Source organism: Heptranchias perlo, chromosome 3 (assembly GCF_035084215.1).
Source record: "Heptranchias perlo isolate sHepPer1 chromosome 3, sHepPer1.hap1, whole genome shotgun sequence".
In the NCBI taxonomy this organism is placed as follows: Eukaryota; Metazoa; Chordata; class Chondrichthyes; order Hexanchiformes; family Hexanchidae; genus Heptranchias; species Heptranchias perlo.
This window is the reverse complement of record NC_090327.1, coordinates 96,051,621-96,075,700: the sequence shown is the minus strand read 5'-3', so window position 1 is coordinate 96,075,700 and position 24,080 is coordinate 96,051,621. Positions and strand designations below refer to the sequence as shown.

The 24,080-nt window shown below is 46.0% G+C and overlaps 1 protein-coding gene across 3 annotated transcripts in view; it reads left to right on the top strand.

Annotated features, from left to right (window-relative positions):
* The first annotated feature begins 13,394 nt into the window (after window positions 1–13,394).
* LOC137317881 (collagen alpha-1(XV) chain-like) overlaps window positions 13,395–24,080 on the top strand; it is a 278,899-nt gene continuing 268,213 nt past the window's right edge. For all 3 annotated transcript variants that reach the window (XM_067980899.1, XM_067980902.1, XM_067980893.1), the window contains exons 1-2: window positions 13,395–13,540; window positions 13,666–13,745. In XM_067980899.1, the coding sequence (XP_067837000.1) occupies window positions 13,530–13,540; window positions 13,666–13,745 (91 nt within the window). In that variant the 5' untranslated portion in view covers window positions 13,395–13,529. The remainder of the gene's footprint in view (window positions 13,541–13,665; window positions 13,746–24,080) is intronic.

Below are 24,080 nucleotides of genomic sequence, written 5' to 3'. Positions count from 1 at the left end.
CAGAGATGTATATATATATATTTTTGAAGACATTCCTGTGGAGCCAGGAAGAGCAGGAGTTCTTCCCCAATTTCACAGTATCCTGATCACCCTCCCGGCAATACCTTCAGACCATTGCTGATCAGGTAGCCTGATTTGTCTCAATTATTGAAATAAGGCCTAAGGCCTAATTTCGGGCTGGCCTCGGGCCTCCAAGTTGGGGCACACGCAGCTTGTGCAGCGCCGATTCTGGGCCTGAAAAATGGCCCAGGTGAATTTCTACCTCTTAGTCTCATAAGCAGTTAAATGAATCTGAAAGCTGACTGCACAACACCGTCCAAAAATATAATGAACGTAATATGAGCCAACCAAGATAAACTGGCATCAGTTCAACACCTTGTCTGTGAGCAAGAGAATAAAAGTTCAAGTTCTTTTCATGTTGTAAAGAAAAGGAAAAACTCATCCTCACTTTAAAGCCTTTACATGAGCATAATCAGTAATTAAGTATTTAATGAATACTCTCAGATAAGTGCATCAAGCCTTTCTTTTGAAATCCCACCAAATCCGCAGCAATTGCATGAGAGCAGCAGGTTTTGAAAGGTAATATCAAAGACTAAAGAGGCATTTAAATCTGAAAGATTATACAAAAACGTAAATAGCTTTGCAACCTTGATTTGTTCCTAAGTATTAAACTTCCGTTTCTTCAGACAGATTACAAGAAATCTGTTGACACAATATAGCTGATTTATAATCTGATGACACAGTTATTTCAATCATCCGCACAAAAAAGCACAACTTTGATACGATTATATTTTTACCTTTTAAAATGAGAATGCTTTGAACATCCTTCCTCTCCCTATTGCTCTATTCTCCTAAATGTTGGCTACAAACATGTTGAATGAGAAAAGGCCACTCAACACATTTAACCCATTTAAGGACAGGACTCACTCAGGCCATTCCCATTCTCCAAGATGTCAGCACTTAGCTCTCTCACCTTTGAGTCAGAAGGTTGCGGGTTCAAGACCCCCTCCAGAGACTTCAGCCGTAATCCAGGCTGACACTGTCAGAGGTGCTGTCTTTCAGATGAGACGTTAAACCGAGGACCCGCCTGCTTTCTTGGGTGGACATAAAAGATCCCTTGGCACTATTTCAAAGAAGAGCAGGGGCGTTCTCCCTGGTGTCCTGGCCAATATTTTTCCCTCAACCAACATCACTAAAACAAATGATCTGATCATTATCTCATTGCTGTTTGTGAGATTTACCGTACACAAATTGGCTGCAGTGTTTCTAACATTATAACAGTGACTACACTTCAAAAGCACTTAATTGGCTGTAAAGCGCCTTGGGATGTCCTGAAGTTATGAAAGGCACTATATAAATGCAAGACTTTCTTTTTTTATATACCATGGTGTTAACTATCCATTCATTTTTAAATGCTTTGACCCAGCATAGGAAATATTTTTCCAGCGAGGAAAGGAGACAGAGAAGGGGGTGGAGGGATGTTTCTGTGTGATGCTTCACTGGGATGCCAGAGTGACAGTGCAAGTGCTCAGTCAGTAACTTGGTGCTGGCAAGATGATGCCAACCTTGCCATTTCCCATGGCAAGAACTGAGTGCCTCTCCGCAAGCTCCAAGGCCTTTTCCTCCAAGGTATTTACAGCTGGGAGTGCCCCTTCTGGTGGCCTGTCTGTGGCAGACATTGTGTGCTAATTTGTCCTACAAGAAGAGAGAGTGAATGAGGGGAAGGCTCACGGGTGAGGCTCACGGGTGAGGGGTGAGTGCCAAGTGGCATGGGAGAGCTGAAGTAAGAGCTATTGGGGTAAGAGGCTGTTTAAGTGGAGGAAGGGGGTTGTGCATGTAAGTCATTGGTGTGAGGGGAGCTGGGTATCCATAGTGCAAGATTTCGAGTTAGAACCCCTCTCACCGTACAGGCTCAGTTGTGGAAGTGTTGCTTTACAAGGATAATGAGCGTGCTGGTGCTCAGGGTGGGCAAGCAAGAGTGCCCAATGTGTCATCTGCTGAGGATGTGGAACTTCTTGAAGCACTATTCTGCAGACTTGGGGTTGGGGAGGGGCGGAGGTGTGGGAGTTGGCACTCAGTGCCAGTGCCACCTCCGTCCAGGTGGCACGAGTGCTAATTCTGGGTAAATTGGAGTCTGTTAGTCCTACCCTCAATCCCCTTTGAATGAGTGCAGTTGTGCGTTCTTCTCCTCTGGCTTGTTGCCATGCCCGGTTGCCCTCTGGACACAGATGACATTGAATGGTCATAATTCTGTACAAGTGTAATAAAAGTATTGCAGTGAAGTTACTAGAGAATGAAGTGAGACTGCTAAGCATTGTTCCTCCCTTACCTGCTTATTGCCCAGTCTGCTGCTGAAGAATGCAGGCCGAATTCACTCTTTAAAAACTGCACAAAAGTTTCCTGGTAGTTCAGCTGCTTACACCATTGCTCCACCAATGGGAATGCAAGTGAGCAGACTTAGGAAACTCCAGACCAGTCAACAGAGGTGTAAGACACGTTGAGGAAATTCCAGATCCTTCTGTTTAGATCCTTCTTTGCTCAGCTTATAATCATCTTGTCTAGGTCCTGCTGTACCAGTTCTGCAGCACAAACTGTCACACCACCCTAAAAACTTTTGCACACTTACACTGGGAATTTCCGCGGACGTTTACACATCTATCAGGGATTTCTGCTGATCTTCCGCCAAAGTCATGGCGGTCAATCGGGATAATTCCCGAAGAAATTCCCGGCGTTAAATTATTATCCCCCTTTCTGTAGTACTTTCTCCCCATCCCCCGTGAGAACATATTTAACTGCCTTATCCTCCCTTCATCGTTCAGTGATTTAAGATTCTCTTGTCAGATCTATTGCTCTTTGAATCCTTTCCAGTCCATTTATTTCCTATTGTAAGTACAATATAGAGGGGAGATGAGGAGAATTTTTTTTACGCAGTGAGTTGTAATGATCTGGAACGCACTGCCTGAAATGCTGGTGGAAGCAGATTCAATCGGAACTTTCAAAAGGGAATTGGATAAATAATTGAAAAGGAAACATTTGCAGGGCTACGGTGAAAGGGCAGGGGAGTGGGAATAATCTTTCAAAGAGTCCGCACAGGCACGATGTGCTTTTCAGTACGATTCAATGTACAGTACAGCATGCTGTGTTGCCATAGATTATTTCCTTGGACTTCTACTCAGTGGATCTGCTCATGTACTCGAGCTATTTATTTGATCCACAATTGGTCCCGAGACCCCTTCCCTCCCCTCACCCCACCCCAGTTAGTTAGGAGAAAATATGCTATTACTATCCAGCAATATTTGCTGGAACTGTACGTGTGTGGACTTCAGACGATTGATAATACTGTAGTGTGATGTCCACCACAGTTGAATAGCATGCCAACATTCACTGTCAAAGTCTCACACATAATGGCCACTTGAGTGAGGTACTGTTGTTTTCGTACCTACACACTCTTCCCTCGGAGAATAGTGTGAAGTAGTGGAAGGATTTGCAGGCTGATTAAGTGTCTGACAGGCCACGACATGAATGTTCCTTCTATGGCCATAACCATCTTCATACCAGCCGATCGGGTGGTTAATCCGATACAGCAGGAGAGCTTGATGGGATTCCACAACCTATACGATATGTTGCGGGGGGGGTGGCGGGTGGTGACACCCACACCCACTGGTCATGAGTATCCCGCTGGATATCGACCTAGAATTCAGAGCCGGAGCTCCACTTACCAGGACTTTCTGGAGCAGGGTTCAAACCTGGTACCTTCTGACTCAGAGGCGGGAATGATACCACTAAACCAAAGACTCACTCCAGTAAGATACTGTCCAGTTTCCATGGAATCTTAACCCAGCAAGAAGCCAACAAAGTTAGGAGAAGATGGAGGCAAGAAAATTGGTGGATGACGTTGAAGAGGGGGGGGGGGGGGGAGAAATGACATGGCTCCATCCAAATCCTTCTGGTGCCTAGTTTGATTTGGACACTCTTCTGTTTGTTGTTTCTCTGAAGGCCACAAGTGCCATTTTGTGCTGAGTATGAGCTAACTGAAAAGACTCTATCATCCCATGGATTATGGGCAGAATTTTCTCCTGTTGACTAGGGGTGGTGAAGGTTAACTCCTACTGATTGTTTTCAGTTGCAGAAGGTGGGATTTTCTGACACCGAAGGGTAATTTTGTAGCACGAGAGCTCTGGTTGTGTCACTCGGAGTATTGGGCACCCAATTTAATTTCAATGACCAGGAAATCAGGAGCACAGGGAAATGGATATGCGCACCTCAGCCCCTGATTCTCCAATTTGTTCTCACAATGAGCGAGGCTCCACACCGGGAGCTTTGTATCGAAAAGTCACCCCTTCATGGCGCATGATGAAACAAAATGGGGAAGGTTAACTGGCCATCTAAAAATGTTAAGTTGTTTTTCTCCATTTCAGTTACAATTTTAACCAGAACTATTCCTTATAAACACATTCACCATGTACAATTTCTAAAACTGCAGTACTAAAGTGTGTTCCTCAGGTCTCCCCCATTCACACAGGAATTTGATTTGCTGTGTTTTTTATGAACAGTAACTGGATTGCCAGTAAACGAAGATAATCAGTGGAATTTGTTCAAGTAACTGACCTCCTTTTGATTGTTTCTGACTTTTGCCCAGCAAAAGACATTAAGTTAAACATAACAGTACCTTGGATGAATGGAAGCATCTCTAAATGTGACTGTTTAATTAAGGTATTAAATAGCTGATTTAAGAAGGTTCTTGGTAAATCTGTCCTGTTCCTATTTCCTACACTTCAAAAGTACTTTATTGCCTGTGAAGCGCTTTGAGACAACAACAACTTGCATTTATGCAGCACATTTAACATAGTAAAATATCCCAAGGTGCTTCACAAGAGCGTTATCAAACAAAAGATTGACACCGAGCCAAAGAATGAGACATTAGGACAGGTGTCCAAAAGCTTGACCAGAGGAAGGTTTTAAGGAGGGTCTTAAAGGAGGAGAGAGAGGTGGAAAGGCAGAGAGATTTGAGGAGGGAATTCCAGAACTTAGGGCCTAGACAGGTAAAGGCAGCGGCTGCCAATGGTGGGGCGAAGGAAGTGGGGATGGACAGGGGGGTGGGGTTGGAAGAACACAGAGTTCTTGGAGAGCTATGGAACAGGGGCAGGTTATAGAAATAGGGAGGGGTGAGGCCATGGAGGGATTTGAACACATAGGTGAGAATTTTACGACCTGAGGTCTTGAAAGGCACTGCATAAATGCAAGTTCTTTTTTTCATTATTTGCAGAATTGTATCTCGTTGTGTAACTGGGTGCAAACACATACAGGTAAATGCCATGAAGCTCCCCTCTCAGCTCAAAGTCGCAGATGGGAGAATCGGGGGTGGAGCCAGTGCGCCCGGTTTGCGCTGCCCTCCCCCCCCCCCCCCGATTATTCGTCCAGGGTCGGGAGCGCTGACCCCCGCACCTAATTCTCTGATCTGCGCTCCCAGCGAGTGGGACTCCGTGCTGCAAGCGAATTGTCACACAAAATTTACCCCTTGTGTGTCGGCAAATTTGCATCGATCGTTTAACCGTAATGAGTTTTCACTGAAGAAAGAAGTAATGACAGAGTACTGTGGCTGATCAGGTGATCCCAGTGAGGAACGGCACTAGCAGGAAGTGCTGTGTTATAAATTGGATAGCCCGGTGGTGAAGGATAGAATACCAGAGCTTGGTCTTCAGTTGCTTCCAAGCCTTTATTCGCAGAGCTCCACATTACACAAACCACACCCTAGATAAGCTCTCTTATATATGGATACAGGAGAACCCCAATTGATACGCACCACCTGAATACAGTTAATACTAATTGATATAAATCACATGGATACAATTAACATGCAGGTCAGAAAATCCCAGCCCACAATCTTCTGTCCTTACATGAAGCACCTGCGCTCTCTGCAAGTATGGGCCCACACTGGGATTGCCCGATCACAGGATCAGACCTATTGACTCTTACAGTACTAGTTTCCTTTAGAAAGAAAGAAAGACCGGCATTTATATAGCGCCTTTCACTACCTCAGGAAATCCCAAAGCATTTTACAGCCAATGAGGTACTTTTGAAGTGTAGCCACTGTTGTAATGTAGGACACACGGTGGCCAATTTGCACACAGCAATGTGATAATGATCAGATAATCTGTTTTAGGTGTTGTGTGAGGGATAAATACCAGGGCACCGAGGAGAATTCCCCTACTCTCCTTGGAATAGTGCCATGAGATCTTTTACGTCCATCTGAGAGGGCATTTGAAAGACGACACTTTAGACAGGACAACACTCCCTCATTACATTTAACATAACACGATGGTCATTTCCACTTTTTTACATTGAAGTTAATGTTCTGTTAACTACGTTCTTTACAGCTTCCAGAGTTCCTGGAAGCTTGATGAAACCGCTGCTTGGTCTCTTAAGAGCTCAGCTGATTATTTTGGCATTGACTCCTGTTCAGTGCTTGGCACTGACGGTTTTGGTGCTGGCTGTTACTAGCTGCTTTGTTCTCGTTGCTTGCTTTTTTTATTATCATTCTCTGGGGTGTGGGCATCACAGGCAAAGCCGGCATTTATTACCCATACCTAGTTGCCCTTGAGAAGGTGCTGGTGGTGGGCCTTCTTCTTGAACTGCAGTGGTCTGAGTGTGATGATGGTGCTCCCACAGTGCTGTTGGGTAGGGAGTCCCAGGATTTTGATCCAGCGACAATGAAGGAACGGCAATATATTTCCAAGTCAGGGTGGTGTGTGACTTGAAGGAGAACTGGGAGGTGATGGTGTTCCCATGCACCTGCTGTCCTTGTTCTGCCAGGTGGTGGAGATTGCGGGTTTGGGAGGTGCTGTTGAAGAAGCCTTAGCGAGTTGCTACAGTGTATCTTGTAGATGATACACACTGCAGCCACGGTGCGCCAGTGGTGGAGGCAGTGGGTGTTTAAGCTAGTGGATAGGGTGCTGATCAAGCAGACTGCTTTGTCCTGGATGGTGTCGAGCTTGAGTGTTGTTGCAGCTGCACCATCCAGGCAAGAGAAGAGTATTCCATCATGCTCTTGACTTGTGCCATGTAGGTGGTGGATAGGCTTTGGAGAGTTAGGAGGTGAGTCACTCACGCAGAATACCCAGCCTCTGACCTGCTCTAGTAGCCACGGGATTTATGTGGCTGGTCCAGTTCAGTTTCTGGTCAATGGTGACCCCCAGGATATTGATGGTGGAGGGATCAGCGATGATAAGGCCATTGAATGTCAAGGGGAGGTAGTTGGACTCTCTCTTGTTGGAGATAAGAACATAAGAAATAAGAGCAGCAGTAGGCCATGCTGCCCCTCGAACCTGCTCCGCCATTCAATAAGATCATGGCTGATCTTTGACCTCAACTCCACTTTCCCACCTGATCCCCATATCCCTTGATTCCCCTAGAGTCCAAAAATCTATCTATCTCAGCCTTGAATATACTCAACTACTGAGCATCCATAGCCCTCTGGGGTAGAGAATTCCAAAGATTCACAACCCTCTAAGTGAAGAAATTCCTCCCTATCTCAGTCTTAAATGGCCGACCCCTTATCCTGCGACTATGCCCCCTAGTTCGATACTCTGCTGCCAGGGGATACAATCTCTCAGCATCTACCCAGTCAAGTCCCCTCAGAATCTTATATGTTTCAATGAGATCACCTCTCATTCTTCTAAACTCCAGAGAATATAGGCCCATTCTGCTCAATCTCTCCTCATAGGACAACCCTCTCATCTTAGGAATCAATCTAGTGAACCTTCGTTGCACTGCCTCTAAGGCAAGTAGATCCTTCCTTAGATAAGGAGACCAAAACTGTACACAGTACTCCTGGTGAGGTCTCACCAAAGCCCTGTACAATTGTAACAAGACTTCCTTACTTTTGTACTCCAAGTCCCTTGCAATAAAGGCCAACGTGCCATTTGCCTTCCTAATTGCTTGCTGTACCTACGCGCTAACTTTTTGTGTTTCTTGTACAAGGACACCTAAATCTCTCTGAACGCCAACATTTAATAGTTTCTCACCATTTAAAAAATAATCTGTTTTTCTATTCTTCCTACCAAAGTGAATAACCTCACATTTCCTCACATTATACTCCATCTGCCACCTTCTTGCCCACTCACTTAACCTGTCGATATCCCTTTGCAAACTCTTTGTGTCCTCCTCACAGCTTGCTTTCCCACCTCGCTTTGTATCATCAGCAAACTTGGATACATTACACTCGGTACCTTCATCTGAGACATTAATATAGATTGTAAATAGCTGAGGCCCAAGCACCGATCCTTGCGGCACCCCACTAGTTACAGCCTGCCAACCTGAGAATGACCTGTTTGCCCCTACTATCTGTTTTCTGTCTGCTAACCAATCCTCTATACATGTTAATACATTACCCCCAACTCCATGAGCCCTTATCTTCTGTAACAACCTTTTATGTGTCACCTTATCGAATGCCTTTTGAAAATCCAAATATACTGCATCCTCTGGTTCCCCTTTATCTATTCTGCTAGTTACATCCTCAAAAACTCTAATAAATTTGTCAAACAGGACAAATTTGGTCATTGCCTGGCACTTGAGTGACACAAATGTTACTTGCCACTTATCAGCCCAAGCCTGCATGTTGTCCAGGTCTTGCTGCGTGCAGGTATGGATTGCTTTGTTATCTATGGAATTGCAAGTGGAGCTGAACACTGTGCAATCATTAGCAAACAGCCCTACTTCTGGCTTTATGATGGAGGGAAAATCATTGATAAAGCAGCTGATGAAAGTTAGGCCTAGGGCACTGCCCTGATGGACTTCTGCAGCGATGACCTGGGACTGAGATAATTGGCCTCCAATAACCACAACCATCTTCCTTTGTGCCAGTTTTGGTTCCAGTTTTATTTCTACTGTTTTTTGGTTGGCAGGATTGGAAAAAGCCCAAAATATCTATAAGCGTCTTCTTTAAAGGATGACACCAATAAAGGCTACCACTAGGCAGTAGGTCAGGTACACTTTAACGTGCCTGATTAGGAACCATTCTCTATATTCTGCCTTTCACATCCTCGGGATGTTCCGAACTGCTTCATAGCCGACGAGGTACTTTTGAAGTGCAGTCACTGTTGTTATGTAGGGAAAACACAGCAGGGAATGAGCCCACAAACAGCAATGAGATGACTGACCAGTTAATCTGTTTTGGTGGTGTTGGCCAAAGGATGGATGTTGGCCAGGACACCGGCAGAACTCCCCTTCAAATGGGTCCTCGGTTTAACATCTCGCCTGAAAGACAGCAAAAAAAACATCATCCAAAGTGAGACACCAAAGCAAATGATCCAAATGGTACTCCTAAAATCTGAATTAATAAGGCAGTCAATGTTGTGTGCTCTCCACCAATTGCTGATGCTTTCTAGTGAGCTGGTGGATACCAAATGGTCCTACTGCTTAGTCATCCAAGTGCATACCAAAGTTCTAAGCATTGGGCAAGTAGTCGGAGGTGCCCTGCCCTGTAGTCTTATGCATCCCGGCCTTGTGAATGGCCAAGTTAGCAAAGCCCAGGCTAACCAAGAATGCCTCCAATTTGCTTGTCTAGTGACCATAAATAAACATGGGCTGGTTGCTAATCTTTCGGTGCATGGTACTGACTGGGATTCTGAGTACTTGCTCGAAACATTAATTAGTAGTTGTTAGCTCAATTGCTAAATTTAAATCTGAGATAGATAGCTTTTTGGCAACCAAAGGTATTAGGGGATATGGGCCAAAGGCAGGTATATGGAGTTAGATCACAGATCAGCCATGATCTTATCAAATGGCGGAGCAGGCTCGAGGGGCTGAATGGCCTACTCGTGTTCCTATGTTCCTATGTTTTACAGAAGTTGGCACTCCCCGCTGTGTATTCTCGGCATTTTCTGTTCAATTTCAGATTTCTGGCATTTGTCGTTCTTTTTTTTCCTATTTTAAAATTCGTTCATGGGATGTGGGCGTCGCTGGCGAGGCCGGCATTTATTGCCCATTCCTAATTGCCCTTGAGAAGGTGGTGGTGAGCCGCCTTCTTGAACCGCTGCAGTCCGTGTGGTGAAGATTCTCCTACAGTGCTGTTAGGAAGGGAGTTCAAGGATTTTGACCCAGCGACGATGAAGGAACGGCGATATATTTCCAAGTCGGGATGGTGTGTGACTTGGTGGTGTTGTTGCCATGTACCTGCTGCTCGTGTCCTTCTAGGTGGTAGAGGTCGCGGGTTTGGGAGGTGCTGTCGAAGAAGCCTTGGCGAGTTGCTGCAGTGCATCCTCTGGATGGTACACACTGCAGCCATTGTGCGCCGGTGGTGAAGGGAGTCAATGTTTAGGGTGGTGGATGGGGTGCCAATCAAGCGGGCTGCTTTGTCCTGGATGGTGTCGAGCTTCTTCATGGTGGTGTGGAGTGTTGTTGGAGCTGCACTCATCCAGGCAAGTGGAGAGTATTCCATCACACTCCTGACTTGTGCCTTGTAGATGGTGGAAAGGCTTTGGGGAGTCAGGAGGTGAGTCACTCGCCGCAGAATACCCAGCCTCTGACCTGCTCTTGTAGCCACAGTATTTATATCGCTGGTCCAGTTAAGTTTCTGGTCAATGGTGACCCCCAGGATGTTGGTAGTGGGGGATTCGACGATGGTAATGCCGTTGAATGTCAAGGGGAGGTGGTTAGACTCTCTCTTGTTGGAGGTGGTCATTGCCTGGCACTTGTCTGGCACGAATGTTACTTGCCACTTATCAGCCCAAGCCTGGATGTTGTCCAGGTCTTGCTGCATGCGGGCTCGGACTGCTTCATTATCTGAGGGGTTGCGAATGGAACAGAACACTTTGCAATCATCAGCGACCATCCCCATTTCTGACCTTATGATGGAGGGAAGGTCATTGATGAAGCAGCTGAAGATGATTCGGCCTAGGACACTGCCTTGAGGAACTCCTGCAGCAATGTCCTGGGGCTGAGATGATTGGCCTCCAACAACCACTACCATCTTCCTTTGTGCTAGGTATGACTCCAGTCACTGGAGAGTTTTCCCTCTGATTCCCATTGACTTCAATTTTACTAGGGCTCCTTGGTGCCACACTCGGTCAAATGCTGCCTTGATGTCAAGGGCAGTTACTCTCACCTCACCTCTGGAATTCAGCTCTTTTGTCCATGTTTGGACCAAGGCTGTAATGAGGTCTGGAGCCGAGTGGTCCTGGCGGAACACAAACTGAGCATCGGTGAGCAGGTTATTGGTGAGTAAGTGCCGCTTGATAGCACCGTCGATGACACCTTCCATCACTTTGCTGATGATTGAGAGTGGACTGATGGGGCGGTAATTGTCCGGATTGGATTTGTCCTGCTTTTTGTGGACAGGACATACCTGGGCAATTTTCCACTATGTTGGGTAGATGCCAGTGTTGTAGCTGTACTGGAACAGCTTGGCTCGAGTCGCAGCTAGTTCTGGAGCACAAGTCTTCAGCACTACAGCTGGGATGTTGTCGGGGCCCATAGCCTTTGCTGTATCCAGTGCACTCAGCCGTTTCTTGATATCACGTGGAGTGAATCAAATTGGCTGAAGACTGGCTTCTGTGATGGTGGGGATATCGGGAGGCGGCTGAGATGGATCATCCACTCGGCACTTCTGGCTGGTTTAGTTTTGTTGGCTGCAGGTTATTTAGTTCGTCTGTGTTTGGCTGTTTCCTGCTAGTTGCGAATGGTGTTTGCTGGTTAGTTTTGGTGTTAGCTGGTTAATTTTGGTGGCGGTTGCTAGTTATTTAGTTTGTGTGTGTTTTCAGTTGTTTTGGTGCTAGCTGTGTTTGGTGTTTGCAGCCTGGGTTTGATGTCAGCTGGTTAGTTTTGGTGCTAGCTGTGTTTCGTGTTTGCAGCTTGGGTATTTTTTTGCAGTGGTGTCTTCCTCTCAGGGAGGGTACTTGTAGCTGCTTGGGTTTGGTGTCAGCTGGTTAGTTTTGGTGCTGGTTGCTAGTATGTGTGTTTCTGGTTAGTTTTGGTGCTAGTTGTGTTTAGTGCTAACTGTGTTTAGTGTTTGCAGCCTGTGTTTGGTGCTAGCTGTGTTTCGTGTTTGGTGCTAACTGTGTTTAGTGTTTGGTGCTAACTGTGTTTAGTGTTTGCAGCCTGTGTTTGGTGCTAGCTGTGTTTAGTGTTTGCAGCCTGTGTTTGGTGCTAGCTGTGTTTAGTGCTAACTGTGTTTAGTGTTTGCAGCCTGTGTTTGGTGCCAGCTGTGTTTTGTGTTTGCAGCCTGTGTTTGGTGCTAGTTGTGTTTAGTGTTTGGTGTTTGGAGCCTGTGTTTGGTGCTAGTTGTGTTTAGTTTGGTGCTAACTGTGTTTAGTGCTTGCAGCCTGTGTTTAGTGCGAGTTGTGTTTAGAGTTTGCAGCCTGTGTTAGGTGCTAGCTGTGTTTAGTGTTTGGTGCTAACTGTGTTTAGTGTTTGTAGCCTGTATTTGGTGCTAACTGTGTTTAGTGTTTGCAACCTGTGTTTGGTGCTAGTTGTGTTTAGTGTTTGGTGCTAACTGTGTTTAGTGCTTGCAGCCTGTGTTTGGTGCGAGTTGTGTTTAGAGTTTGCAGCCTGTGTTAGGTGCTAGCTGTGTTTAGTGTTTGGTGCTAACTGTGTTTAGTGTTTGTAGCCTGTGTTTGGTGCTAACTGTGTTTAGTGTTTGCAACCTGTGTTTGGTGCTAGTTGTGTTTAGTGTTTGGTGCTAACTGTGTTTAGTGCTTGCAGCCTGTGTTTAGTGCGAGTTGTGTTTAGAGTTTGCAGCCTGTGTTAGGTGCTAGCTGTGTTTAGTGTTTGGTGCTAACTGTGTTTAGTGTTTGTAGCCTGTATTTGGTGCTAACTGTGTTTAGTGTTTGCAACCTGTGTTTGGTGCTAGTTGTGTTTAGTGTTTGGTGCTAACTGTGTTTAGTGCTTGCAGCCTGTGTTTGGTGCGAGTTGTGTTTAGAGTTTGCAGCCTGTGTTAGGTGCTAGCTGTGTTTAGTGTTTGGTGCTAACTGTGTTTAGTGTTTGTAGCCTGTGTTTGGTGCTAACTGTGTTTAGTGTTTGCAACCTGTGTTTGGTGCTAGTTGTGTTTAGTGTTTGGTGCTAACTGTGTTTAGTGTTTGCAGCCTGTGTTTGGTGCTCGTTGTGTTTAGAGTTTGCAACTTGGGTTTTGGTGAGAGCTGGTTAGTTTCGATAGCGGTTTCTAGTCCGCAATGTGGATACTGGGGCCGTCTATACCTTTCAGTTAATGAAAGCCGGCAGCTCTGCGGACTGGCTACTGGCCTCTGACTGAGTGAGGAGGGTCAGGTCGGGAGGAGGGATTTTCCATATATATATATATATAAACGGGAGGTGGGGAAAGAGGGAGGTCCAGCAGGAGGGGGGTCCAGCCTGGGGCTGGCAGACTGCTGTCTGTATCTCTCCTTAGAGAGAAGGGCTCAGATTACAGTGTGTGAGTTCGAAAGTAGAGTCTCTCAGTCGCAGCCTTTGTCACTCGCTCTGCTTGCTGGCGGCTGAGGCGGGCTCCAAACTCCCATCGATGTGGCCATAACTGGATCACTCCCTTAACATCAGACATGGACTACAGGTAGGAGCTGCACCCACCCCCCCACCTCTCTCTCTCTCTAGCCTTCTGTTTTCCATTTACTGCCTGCCTTTTGCTGACTTGCTCTTTGGTTCCTCCTCCCCTCTCTCCGTGTGTGTGTGTGGCAGGTTCTGCAAGACTACCCTGGCCCAGATGCTTCTTTTACTCTGGTGCTGCAGAATGACCAACACCGCCCAGGTTCTGGAAGGTAAGGACCACCAGGAGGGAGGGGGTGGGGGGTAGGGGTAGAACTTCAACAGCGGTGTTCAGTTTGACCAGTTTTTCTATTCTCAAATCATCATTATGAAGGAGACTTTGTATTCTACTTAGGAAACATTAGCATGCAGCCTGTATTGTGAATATGATCAGTTGCTGTACTCCTGAATTTAAGTTTCAACCTGTAGAATAGAAATGTTTTAATTGTAAAAGTGTGCGTGTATTTACATTATGTTTTCTCTTGTACCTCAGCAGCCCCTTAAGTTTTACTTTACCAACTTTCCAATCACAAACTTTCCTAGTTTGGTAAAAGGAGTGTTTGCACTTTGGGGAACGGGGGTTGGGTGAGGAGGGCATGAATGAGAACATGGAAAGGAATTCCCCATTCAAAGGCTTTCTGGAGATTTATGTGGTGCAGACAGCTTCAAACTGTCTGTTAGCAGCTTGTGTTTGTAAATGGTTTCCACTCCCTATTTAGCTCGAGTCTTTGGCGAATATCTGGCAGTGACAGCTAGAAAGTCATCTCAGGCTCCCAACACTCACCACACGGTCACTGAGAAGCACAGTGGAGATGGACTGGCACTATACGGTGGAGAGGGACTGGCACTATACGGTGGAGAGGGACTGGCACTATACGGTGGAGAGGGACTGGTACTATACGGTGGAGAGGGACTGGCACTATACGGTGGAGAGGGACTGGCACTATACGGTGGAGAGGGACTGGCACTATACGGTGGAGAGGGACTGGCACTATACGGTGGAGAGGGACTGGCACTATACGGTGGAGAGGGACTGGCACTATACGGTGGAGAGGGACTGGCACTATACGGTGGAGAGGGACTGGTACTATACGGTGGAGAGGGACTGGCACTATACGGTGGAGAGGGACTGGCACTATACGGTGGAGAGGGACTGGCACTATACGGTGGAGAGGGACTGGCACTATACGGTGGAGAGGGACTGGCACTATACGGTGGAGATGGACTGGTACTATACGGTGGAGAGGGACTGGCACTATACGGTGGAGAGGGACTGGTACTATATGGTGGAGAGGGACTGGCACTATACGGTGGAGAGGGACTGGCACTATACGGTGGAGAGGGACTGGCACTATACGGTGGAGAGGGACTGGTATTATACGGTGGAGAGGGACTGGCACTATACGGTGGAGAGGGACTGGCACTATACGGTGGAGAGGGACTGGCACTATACGGTGGAGAGGGACTGGCACTATACGGTGGAGAGGGACTGGTATTATACGGTGGAGAGGGACTGGCACTATACGGTGGAGAGGGACTGGTACTATACGGTGGAGAGGGACTGGCACTATACGGTGGAGAGGGACTGGCACTATACGGTGGAGAGGGACTGGTACTATACGGTGGAGAGGGACTGGCACTATACGGTGGAGAGGGACTGGTACTATACGGTGGAGAGGGACTGGTATTATACGGTGGAGAGGGACTGGTACTATACGGTGGAGAGGGACTGGCACTATACGGTGGAGAGGGACTGGTACTATACGGTGGAGAGGGACTGGCACTATACGGTGGAGAGGGACTGGCACTATACGGTGGAGAGGGACTGGTACTATACGGTGGAGAGGGACTGGTACTATACGGTGGAGAGGGACTGGCACTATACGGTGGAGAGGGACTGGTACTATACGGTGGAGATGGACTGGCACTATACGGTGGAGAGGGACTGGTACTATACGGTGGAGAGGGACTGGCACTATACGGTGGAGAGGGACTGGCACTATACGGTGGAGAGGGACTGGTACTATACGGTGGAGAGGGACTGGCACTATACGGTGGAGAGGGACTGGCACTATACGGTGGAGAGGGACTGGCACTATACGGTGGAGAGGGACTGGTACTATACGGTGGAGAGGGACTGGCACTATACGGTGGAGAGGGACTGGTACTATATGGTGGAGAGGGACTGGTACTATACGGTGGAGAGGGACTGGTACTATACGGTGGAGAGGGACTGGTACTATACGGTGGAGAGGGACTGGCACTATACGGTGGAGAGGGACTGGCACTATACGGTGGAGAGGGACTGGTACTATACGGTGGAGAGGGACTGGTACTATACGGTGGAGAGGGACTGGTACTATACGGTGGAGAGGGACTGGTACTATACGGTGGAGAGGGACTGGCACTATACGGTGGAGAGGGACTGGCACTATACGGTGGAGAGGGACTGGCACTATACGGTGGAGAGGGACTGGCACTATACAGTGGAGAGGGACTGGTACTATACGGTGGAGAGGGACTGGAACTATACGGTGGAGAGGGACTGGTACTATACGGTGGAGAGGGACTGGTACTATACGGTGGAGAGGGACTGGTACTATACGGTGGAGAGGGACTGGTACTATACGGTGGAGAGGGACTGGTACTATACGGTGGAGAGGGACTGGTACTATACGGTGGAGAGGGACTGGTACTATACGGTGGAGAGGGACTGGTACTATACGGTGGAGAGGGACTGGTACTATACGGTGGAGAGGGACTGGCACTATACGGTGGAGAGGGACTGGTACTATACGGTGGAGAGGGACTGGTACTATACGGTGGAGAGGGACTGGCACTATACGGTGGAGAGGGACTGGCACTATACGGTGGAGAGGGACTGGTACTATACGGTGGAGAGGGACTGGTACTATACGGTGGAGAGGGACTGGCACTATACGGTGGAGAGGGACTGGTACTATACGGTGGAGAGGGACTGGTACTATACGGTGGAGAGGGACTGGCACTATACGGTGGAGAGGGACTGGCACTATACGGTGGAGAGGGACTGGTACTATACGGTGGAGAGGGACTGGTACTATACGGTGGAGAGGGACTGGTACTATACAGTGGTGGCAGAGATCCTTGTATTAGACCAGAGCTGGCAATATATGGATTTACGGAAATAGGTTTAAAAATAAATGACTTCTTGCACATCGTCCTGATTTTTCTTTTAAAGGGAAAGGGTTAATCCGTTTCCTACTCTCAAATCACAAAAATATGAAGGAGAATTTACATTCTATTTATGAAACATTAGGATGTCATCTGCACTGTGATTGAGATCAGTGTACGCAGTCTGAATTTATATTTTAACCTGGATATTTGAAATATTCTAATGGTAAAAGTGTGGCTATGTTTTATTTATCGTGTAATTAAAGATTGCTACCCACATCAGCGGGCAAATCATCAGTGTTTATTCACCAATGCTAGAAACTCATTAGTGCTACAGGCGAAAGAGACTTTTCCATCAGTGAAATAATTCATGGTCACGTTACCTACATTTTACCCCCAAGGAGTGAATGATGATTTCAGATCTTAGCTGCATTTAGAGACTGTAACCATCTTGTTTGGCTCCTGCCAGGAATGTCACAGCTCGGGTCCCTGATTGCATCCCGCTCCCTGGCAGCTTGTTCCGATTGAACCTGAGTTTGTACTCCCTCGGTGTCCCGCCCGACCCTGAACTGAGCTATCAGATCCCCATATCTGCTGCATTGCCAAGACTACTTTCTTTCATATCCGGGTCATTCCCCGCCTGCACCCCCACCTTGCCCCATCTCCGCTGCAACCCTCAATGCTCTGTCTACATCACCTCAAAGCTCAAATTCTCCACCGCCCTTTTCATCTCCACAAACACAAACTCCAGACTCATCCACAGCTCTAAGTCTGTATCTGGTCCCACTCCTCCATCACCCCTGTCCTCCATGACCTCTGTTTCAAAGATCTCAGCTTGTCTTCAAATCGATCCATGGCTTCACTGCACCATAACTCTTCCATCTCCTCCAGTCCAACACCCCGCATCTACCCTTGCTACTCCGAAATAGGTTGTTGCAGTCCCTTCCGACACCGGTGCCACAATGTCCCTGAAGTCTACAGTTCTCTTCCTCTGCCTTGTTACCTCTCCCCCCACCTTCAAAATTGACCTCTTCCAATGTGCCTTCCATCACTTCTCCTAACTTCTCTCCAACTTCCTGCTCAATGCCCAACACTCCCCTTCTCCCCCATGAAACTCCTTTTTTTAACGTGAAAGAGGCAGTTGACTATTTGGCGATCTCATGGGTGTCTTATCGTTAACAATACCCCAACCCAACAGGTGAAAGAGGAGACGTGTTGGTAATGGTTTCTGTCTGTCCGCTCGCATGTAACTGAAACAAAACAGCAGCAAGAAGCTTCAGAGAATTTCACCACATTTTGCATGCAAGCCTCAATGAAGCATTAGCTTATAATTTCCTTTCAATAGTAGGTTTGACCTAATGAAAAAAATATTAAAGGGTTCATTATTGCTTCAAATAAAATGGAAGTTGGCGGGTCAATTTGTTTTCCACTTGTGAAGATTCCCGTTCACTATGTTTGGAAGACTGTTCACTCCAGTTTGTTCAACTTTGTGAGTTAACATTTGGTGGAGAGAAGGGTTTAAAGAATCACTGAACCCTATTTAGAAAATGGTAAATGTAAATAGTTTACTGGTGAACATTATCCTCTATCTAATCTTCTGAACCTGCGGGGTTAGATGAAAGATTCACAGTGGACATTTTATCCATAGAAGTAGGACAAAACCACAGCAGAATTACAGCATGCACTCTTTTTGTCATCTAACTTTCAATAGAATATTGATATAGAACACACTTTTAAAAAAATCCTAGAGTTAATAAAGGAGGAATCACCTTATTTCTATAACCCAAGGCTGCTGGACTCCAACCCTTGGAGATTTCAGTTTGAAACCCAGCCTTGATTAAGGCTGCGTTTATGTGACTACCGTGGTGTGATTGCAAAGTGGTTTCACTTCCCATAAGCGCTGTAGTTATGGTGTAAATGCAGCCTGAATCCAGAGTCGGGACCCAACCTGACACTGGAGTGAGACTCCCTAGAGAAACGACGTTTGCTCCGTTTCCCTTTGGAGTCTGTTCGGCCCTTAACACCCAAATTACATCACGTGCGTTTAGCATTGGTGCAAAACCAAAACAGCTCAACACTGACACTAAACCTGTAAGTGGAGCCCTAAATTAATGCTCAGTCATCCCATATATGACAAGTTTAACTGATCGAAGAGGGGGCATCTGTGGGAGGGTAAAATTAGGAGGGGAAATGGCATCCTTGTGTCCCTATCTACATTGGTGGCATCATCATTGATGGTGCATGTGAACCAACATATCAGCTGTGGCTCAATGGTAGCACTCTTATCTTTGAGTCAGAAGGTTGTGCATTCAAGTCCCACTCCAGAGACTTGAGTACATAATCTAGGCTGACACTTCAGTACATCACTGAGGAAGTGCTGCACTGTTGGAGGTGCCGTCTTTCAGATGAGATGTTAAACCAAGGTGCCCTCTCAGTTGGATGTAAAAGATCCCATGGCATTATTTCAAAAACGAGCAGGTGAGTTTCCCAGATGTCCTGGCCAATGTTTATCCCACAACCTACACCTAAAAAAGATTATCTCATCATTATCACATTTCTGATTCTGGTACCTTGCTGTGCACTTTTCATAGTATCATAGTAGGTACAGCACAGGAGGAAACCATTCAGCCCATCAGGCCTGTGCCAGCACTTTGACAGAGCTATCCAATTAGACCTTTTCCCCATAGTCTGTAATTTTTTTCCCTTCAAGTATTTATCGAATTCCTTTTTGAAAGTTACTATTGAATCTGCTTCCACCACCCTTTCAGGCAGTGCATTCCAGATCATTACAACTCGCTGCGTAAAAAATGTTTCCTCATGTCGCCTCTGGCTCTTTTACCGATCACCTTAAATCTGTGTCCTCTGGTTACCGACCCTTCTGCCACTGGAAACAGTTTCTCCTTATTTACTCTATCAAAACCGTACATGATTTTGAACACCTCTATCAAATCTCCCCTTGACCTTCTCTGTTCTAAGGAGATCAACCTCAGCTTCTCCAGTCTCTCCACATAACTGAAGTCCCTCATTCTAGTAAATCTCTTCTGTACCCTCTCTAAGGTCTTGACATCCTTCCTAAAGTGTGGTGCCCAGAATTGAACACAATATTCCAGCTGAGGCCTAACCAGTGTTTTATAAAAATTGAGCATAATTTCCTTGCTTTTATACTCTATGCCTCTATTTATAAAGTCCAGGATCCCATATGCTTTTTAACAGTCTTCTCAACTTGTCCTGCCACTTTCACAGATTTATGTATGTGCACCCCCAGTTCTCTCTGATCCTGAAGTCTGTTACTATCCTCCACATTGTTTACTCCATTTTCGAGTTTTGTGTCATCTGCAAACTTTGAAATTATACCCGCTATACCCAAGTCCAGGTCATTAATATATATCAAAAAGAGCAGTGGTCCTAATACTGCCCCCTGGGGAACACCACTGTATACTTCCCTCCAGTCTGAAAAACAACCATTCACCACTTCACTCTGCTTTCTGTTCCTTAGCCAATTTTGTATCCACGCTGCCACTGTCCCTTTAATCCAATGGGCTTTAATTTTGCTAACAAGTCTATTATGTGGTACTTTATCAAATGCCTTTTGAAAATCGATATACACAATATCAACCGCACAACCCTCATCAACCCTCTCCGTTACTTTATCTAAGAACTCAATCAAGTTAGTCAAACACTGATTTTCCTTTAACAAATCTGCACTAACTTTCGTTTATTAGCCCATACTTTTCCAACTGTCAGTTAATTTTGTCCTGGATTATTGTCTCTAAAAGTTTCCTCACCACCGGCGTTAGGCTTGTAATTGCTGGGTTTATCCCTCTCCCTTTTTTGAACAGGGGTTTAACATTTGCAATCCTCCAGTCCTCCGGCACCGTTCCATATCTAAGGAGGATTGGAAGATTGTGACCAAAGCCTCCACAATTTCCACCCTATTTTTATCCTATCGAATCGCTACTACCTCCTCCTTTACTGCTACAATGGCAGCATCCTCTTCTCTAGTGAAGATCGATGTGAAGTATTCATTTAGTGCCTCAGCTATGCCCTCTGCCTCCACAAGAAGATCTCCTTTTTTGTCCCTTATTATTCCCACCTTTCCTTTGACTACCCTTTTACTATTTATATGTTTATAAAAGACTTTTGCGTTCCCTTTTATGTTAGCTGCTGATCTATTTTCATACTCTCTCTCTCTGCCCCTCTTATTCCCTTTTTTAGATCTCCTCTGTACTTTTTGAATTTAGCCTGGTTCTTTACTGTATTATGAATCTTACATTCGTAAGGTTTTGGCTGCTGCCTTTCCTACATTATAACAGTAACTACACTTCAAAAGTACTTAATTGGCTGTAATTGGAGAAAAGAGAGGAAGATCACAGTTACAAATTCATGGAATTCTATTTCCATCTGTCACGTTTATTTTTGGAGACCATTTAACTAGATGTCTATTTTCTCCTTTTGTTTAAACAGGTCTTCTTGCCCTTTTCTCAGTAATTCAATTGGCTTGCCTTTTTTTGTTAGATTCACTGGCTCATGTTGAAGGCATTTGTCCCTGACTGTTCTAACAATACAAATGTTCCATGTGGAAACTATTACCTAGATAACCTGGTTAGTCGGAAATGTATCCCATTATTTAATAAAAAGGAACAAGCAGTGGGGATGTTGGCATTTGGGCTGAATATTTCAGCTGGAACAGTTGATGTAGAGACTCAAGCCCCGCCCCCTCCCAGTCAAAGAGAGAACCCTCCCCTGCAGCAAGGACCCAATTTATATTTTCATTACAGTTATGTCGGTTTTGATTGAACCCCCTTCCCTCACTGCTGTTGTGGTTGCCTCTTAGGGGGGCATTTGTTGATGTTTCGCTCCGGTCAATCAAATAATAGGCTCCAAAGTAGAATTGGTTTATATGGTGCTTTACACCATCAGTTGTGATACACTGTGGGTCACTTCCTGCTCTGAATTGTATTGTTCTTTCCTTGTGTAGTAATTGTAGGTTTACATCAACTCATTACCTGTGTCTCATTTCCCATTGACAATTTCGCATCAGGTTCCACATGTACGCTGATGACACCCAGTTTTACCCCATCACCACTTCCCTCAACCCCTCCACTGCCTCTGTGCTGCCAGCCTGCTTGTCCGACATCCAGTCCTAGCTAAGCCATAATTTCCTCCACTTAAACATTGGGAAGATCAAAGTCATTGTCTTCAGCCCCGCGCCCCCCCACCGGCACAAACTCCATTCCCTTGCCGCTGATTCCATCCCTCTCATCCATGCTTTTATTACTTCCAGAATCGACTATTCTAATTCTCTCCTGGCCAGCCTTCCGTCTTCCACCCTCCATAAACTTGAGCGAATCCAAAACTGCTGCCCATATCCCAACTCACACCAAGTCCCGTTCACCCATCACCCGCTGTGCTCGCTGACACTCATTGGGTCCCTCTCCACCAACACCTCGAATTTAATATCCTCATATTCAAACCCCTCCATGGCCTCACCCCTTCCCATCTCTGAAACCTCCTCCAGCCCTACAACTCTTCGATAACTAAGTTGCTCCAACTCTGGCCTCTTGCACATCCACCACTTCGTTTGCCCCACCATTGGCGGCCGTGCCTTCAGCCATTTTGGTCCTAAGCTCTGGAATTCCTTCCCTAGACCTTTCCACCTCTACCTCTCTCTCCTCCTTTGACCCTCCTTCAAACCTACCTCTTTGACCAAGCACCTGTCCTAATGTCTCCTTCTTTGGCTTGGTGTCAATTTTTTGCTGATTACGTTCCTGTGACGTGCCTTGACATTTTCCTACATTAAAGGCGCTGTATAAATACAAGCAGTTGTTGTTTGATTTCCACAGAATTTTGTCACATATATTTAATACATAAACTATAATAACATTTCAATGCCCTCCCCTTCCCCCACTCTCCGTCCTGAAAAGGCTGACTTGTGCCCGGGATACAGTTCTACAGGGCATCGCTGGGCACCCCGGGGCCTGGCCCAAGTTGTCATTCTTTGAGTGTGAGCCGGCCAGTGAGTGCCAATTGGTTATTTGATCACAGCCACACCTGTCTTCGCCTGGAAAACCTCTTCAAATTTCTCTGTTTTTCTTTTAAAAATGGAGATTGTTGTCCTGTGGGGCAACCCAGTGTCATCCTTGTTGGTCATCGAAAATAGGCATGAGAGATATATCGAGGTAATTGGTCTGTTCTGTTCATGTTTCCAGTTGATGTTGATCCATTAGCGATCCCCGTTTACCTCAAATTAAGAAAATGTTTGTTCCAAATCCTGGTGACAAATCACCTTGCAAGAAAGCGCAAAATCGTAGAGCAGAGCCGCATTTACATCCGGTAAACAGATACTTTCAGCTTGCCCTCTTTGAAAGCAATCTTGCTAAGACGGCAGTTTAAAGAGGTAGAGAAAGTGACTGGCAATCCCTTGAGACAAAGATTAGAGTAAAATTCCACAGTGTGGAGCACTGATGTAACCAGATAGTCGGCCTTTCAACACTGGTGCAAGGGAACTTTATTCAGTATTGCAGGATGAAGCCATCCTTCAGTAAGATTTGCTTCACTTCAGGTACCTTGTACTCTCTCTATACATAATGGGCTATCCATCACATCAATTGACCTTTGTCTCTGGAGCATTTGAAATAGCATTGTTCCTTACCGTGCTGTACACAAGGGGTACGGTAGTGTAATGGTTATGTTACTAGACTAGTAATGCTGAGGCCTGGACTAATAATCGAGATGAATGCAAATTCATAATCCCACCATGGCAGTTTGAGGATTGGAATTCAGTTAAAGAAAAAAGCTGGCATCAGTAAAAGTGACCATGAAGCTGTCGGATTGTCGTAAAAACCTAACTGGTTCGTTAACGTCCTTTAGGGAGGGAAACCTGCTGTGCTTACCTGATCTGGCCTACACGTGACTCCAGTCCCACACCAAGTGGCCTAGCAAGCCAGTCAGTTGTATCAAAACCTCTACAGCATTGTGGAAACACCTTCTCCACACAGACTGCAGCAGTTCAAGAAGAAGGCCCACCACCACCTTCTCAGGGATACTCGGAATGGGCAATAAACGCCGGCCTTGCCAGCAATGTCCACATCCCGAGAAAGAATGAATTTAAAAAAAATTAACTTTTAACCATTAGCTGAAGATTATTACTTGGCAGCAGTTTCAGAATTATATATTGCTTGTAAAGTGCAAAGCTTGAGATTCAGAGTAATAAGGCAATGGTGACTTTTTCTCCAAAGCAGTATGAGCTGTTCATGAAGGGGGCGGGCTTTTGGCTCATGTTGATGACCAGACACTTGGCAATGTTTCTGTTCTTGGAAAACAGTCACAGAAAATGGTGCCAGAATAAAATCTGATACCTTTGACTTCGTAAGGTCCAAACCTCTTCCTGTACTGCTGAAGGTTGACTCCAGGTT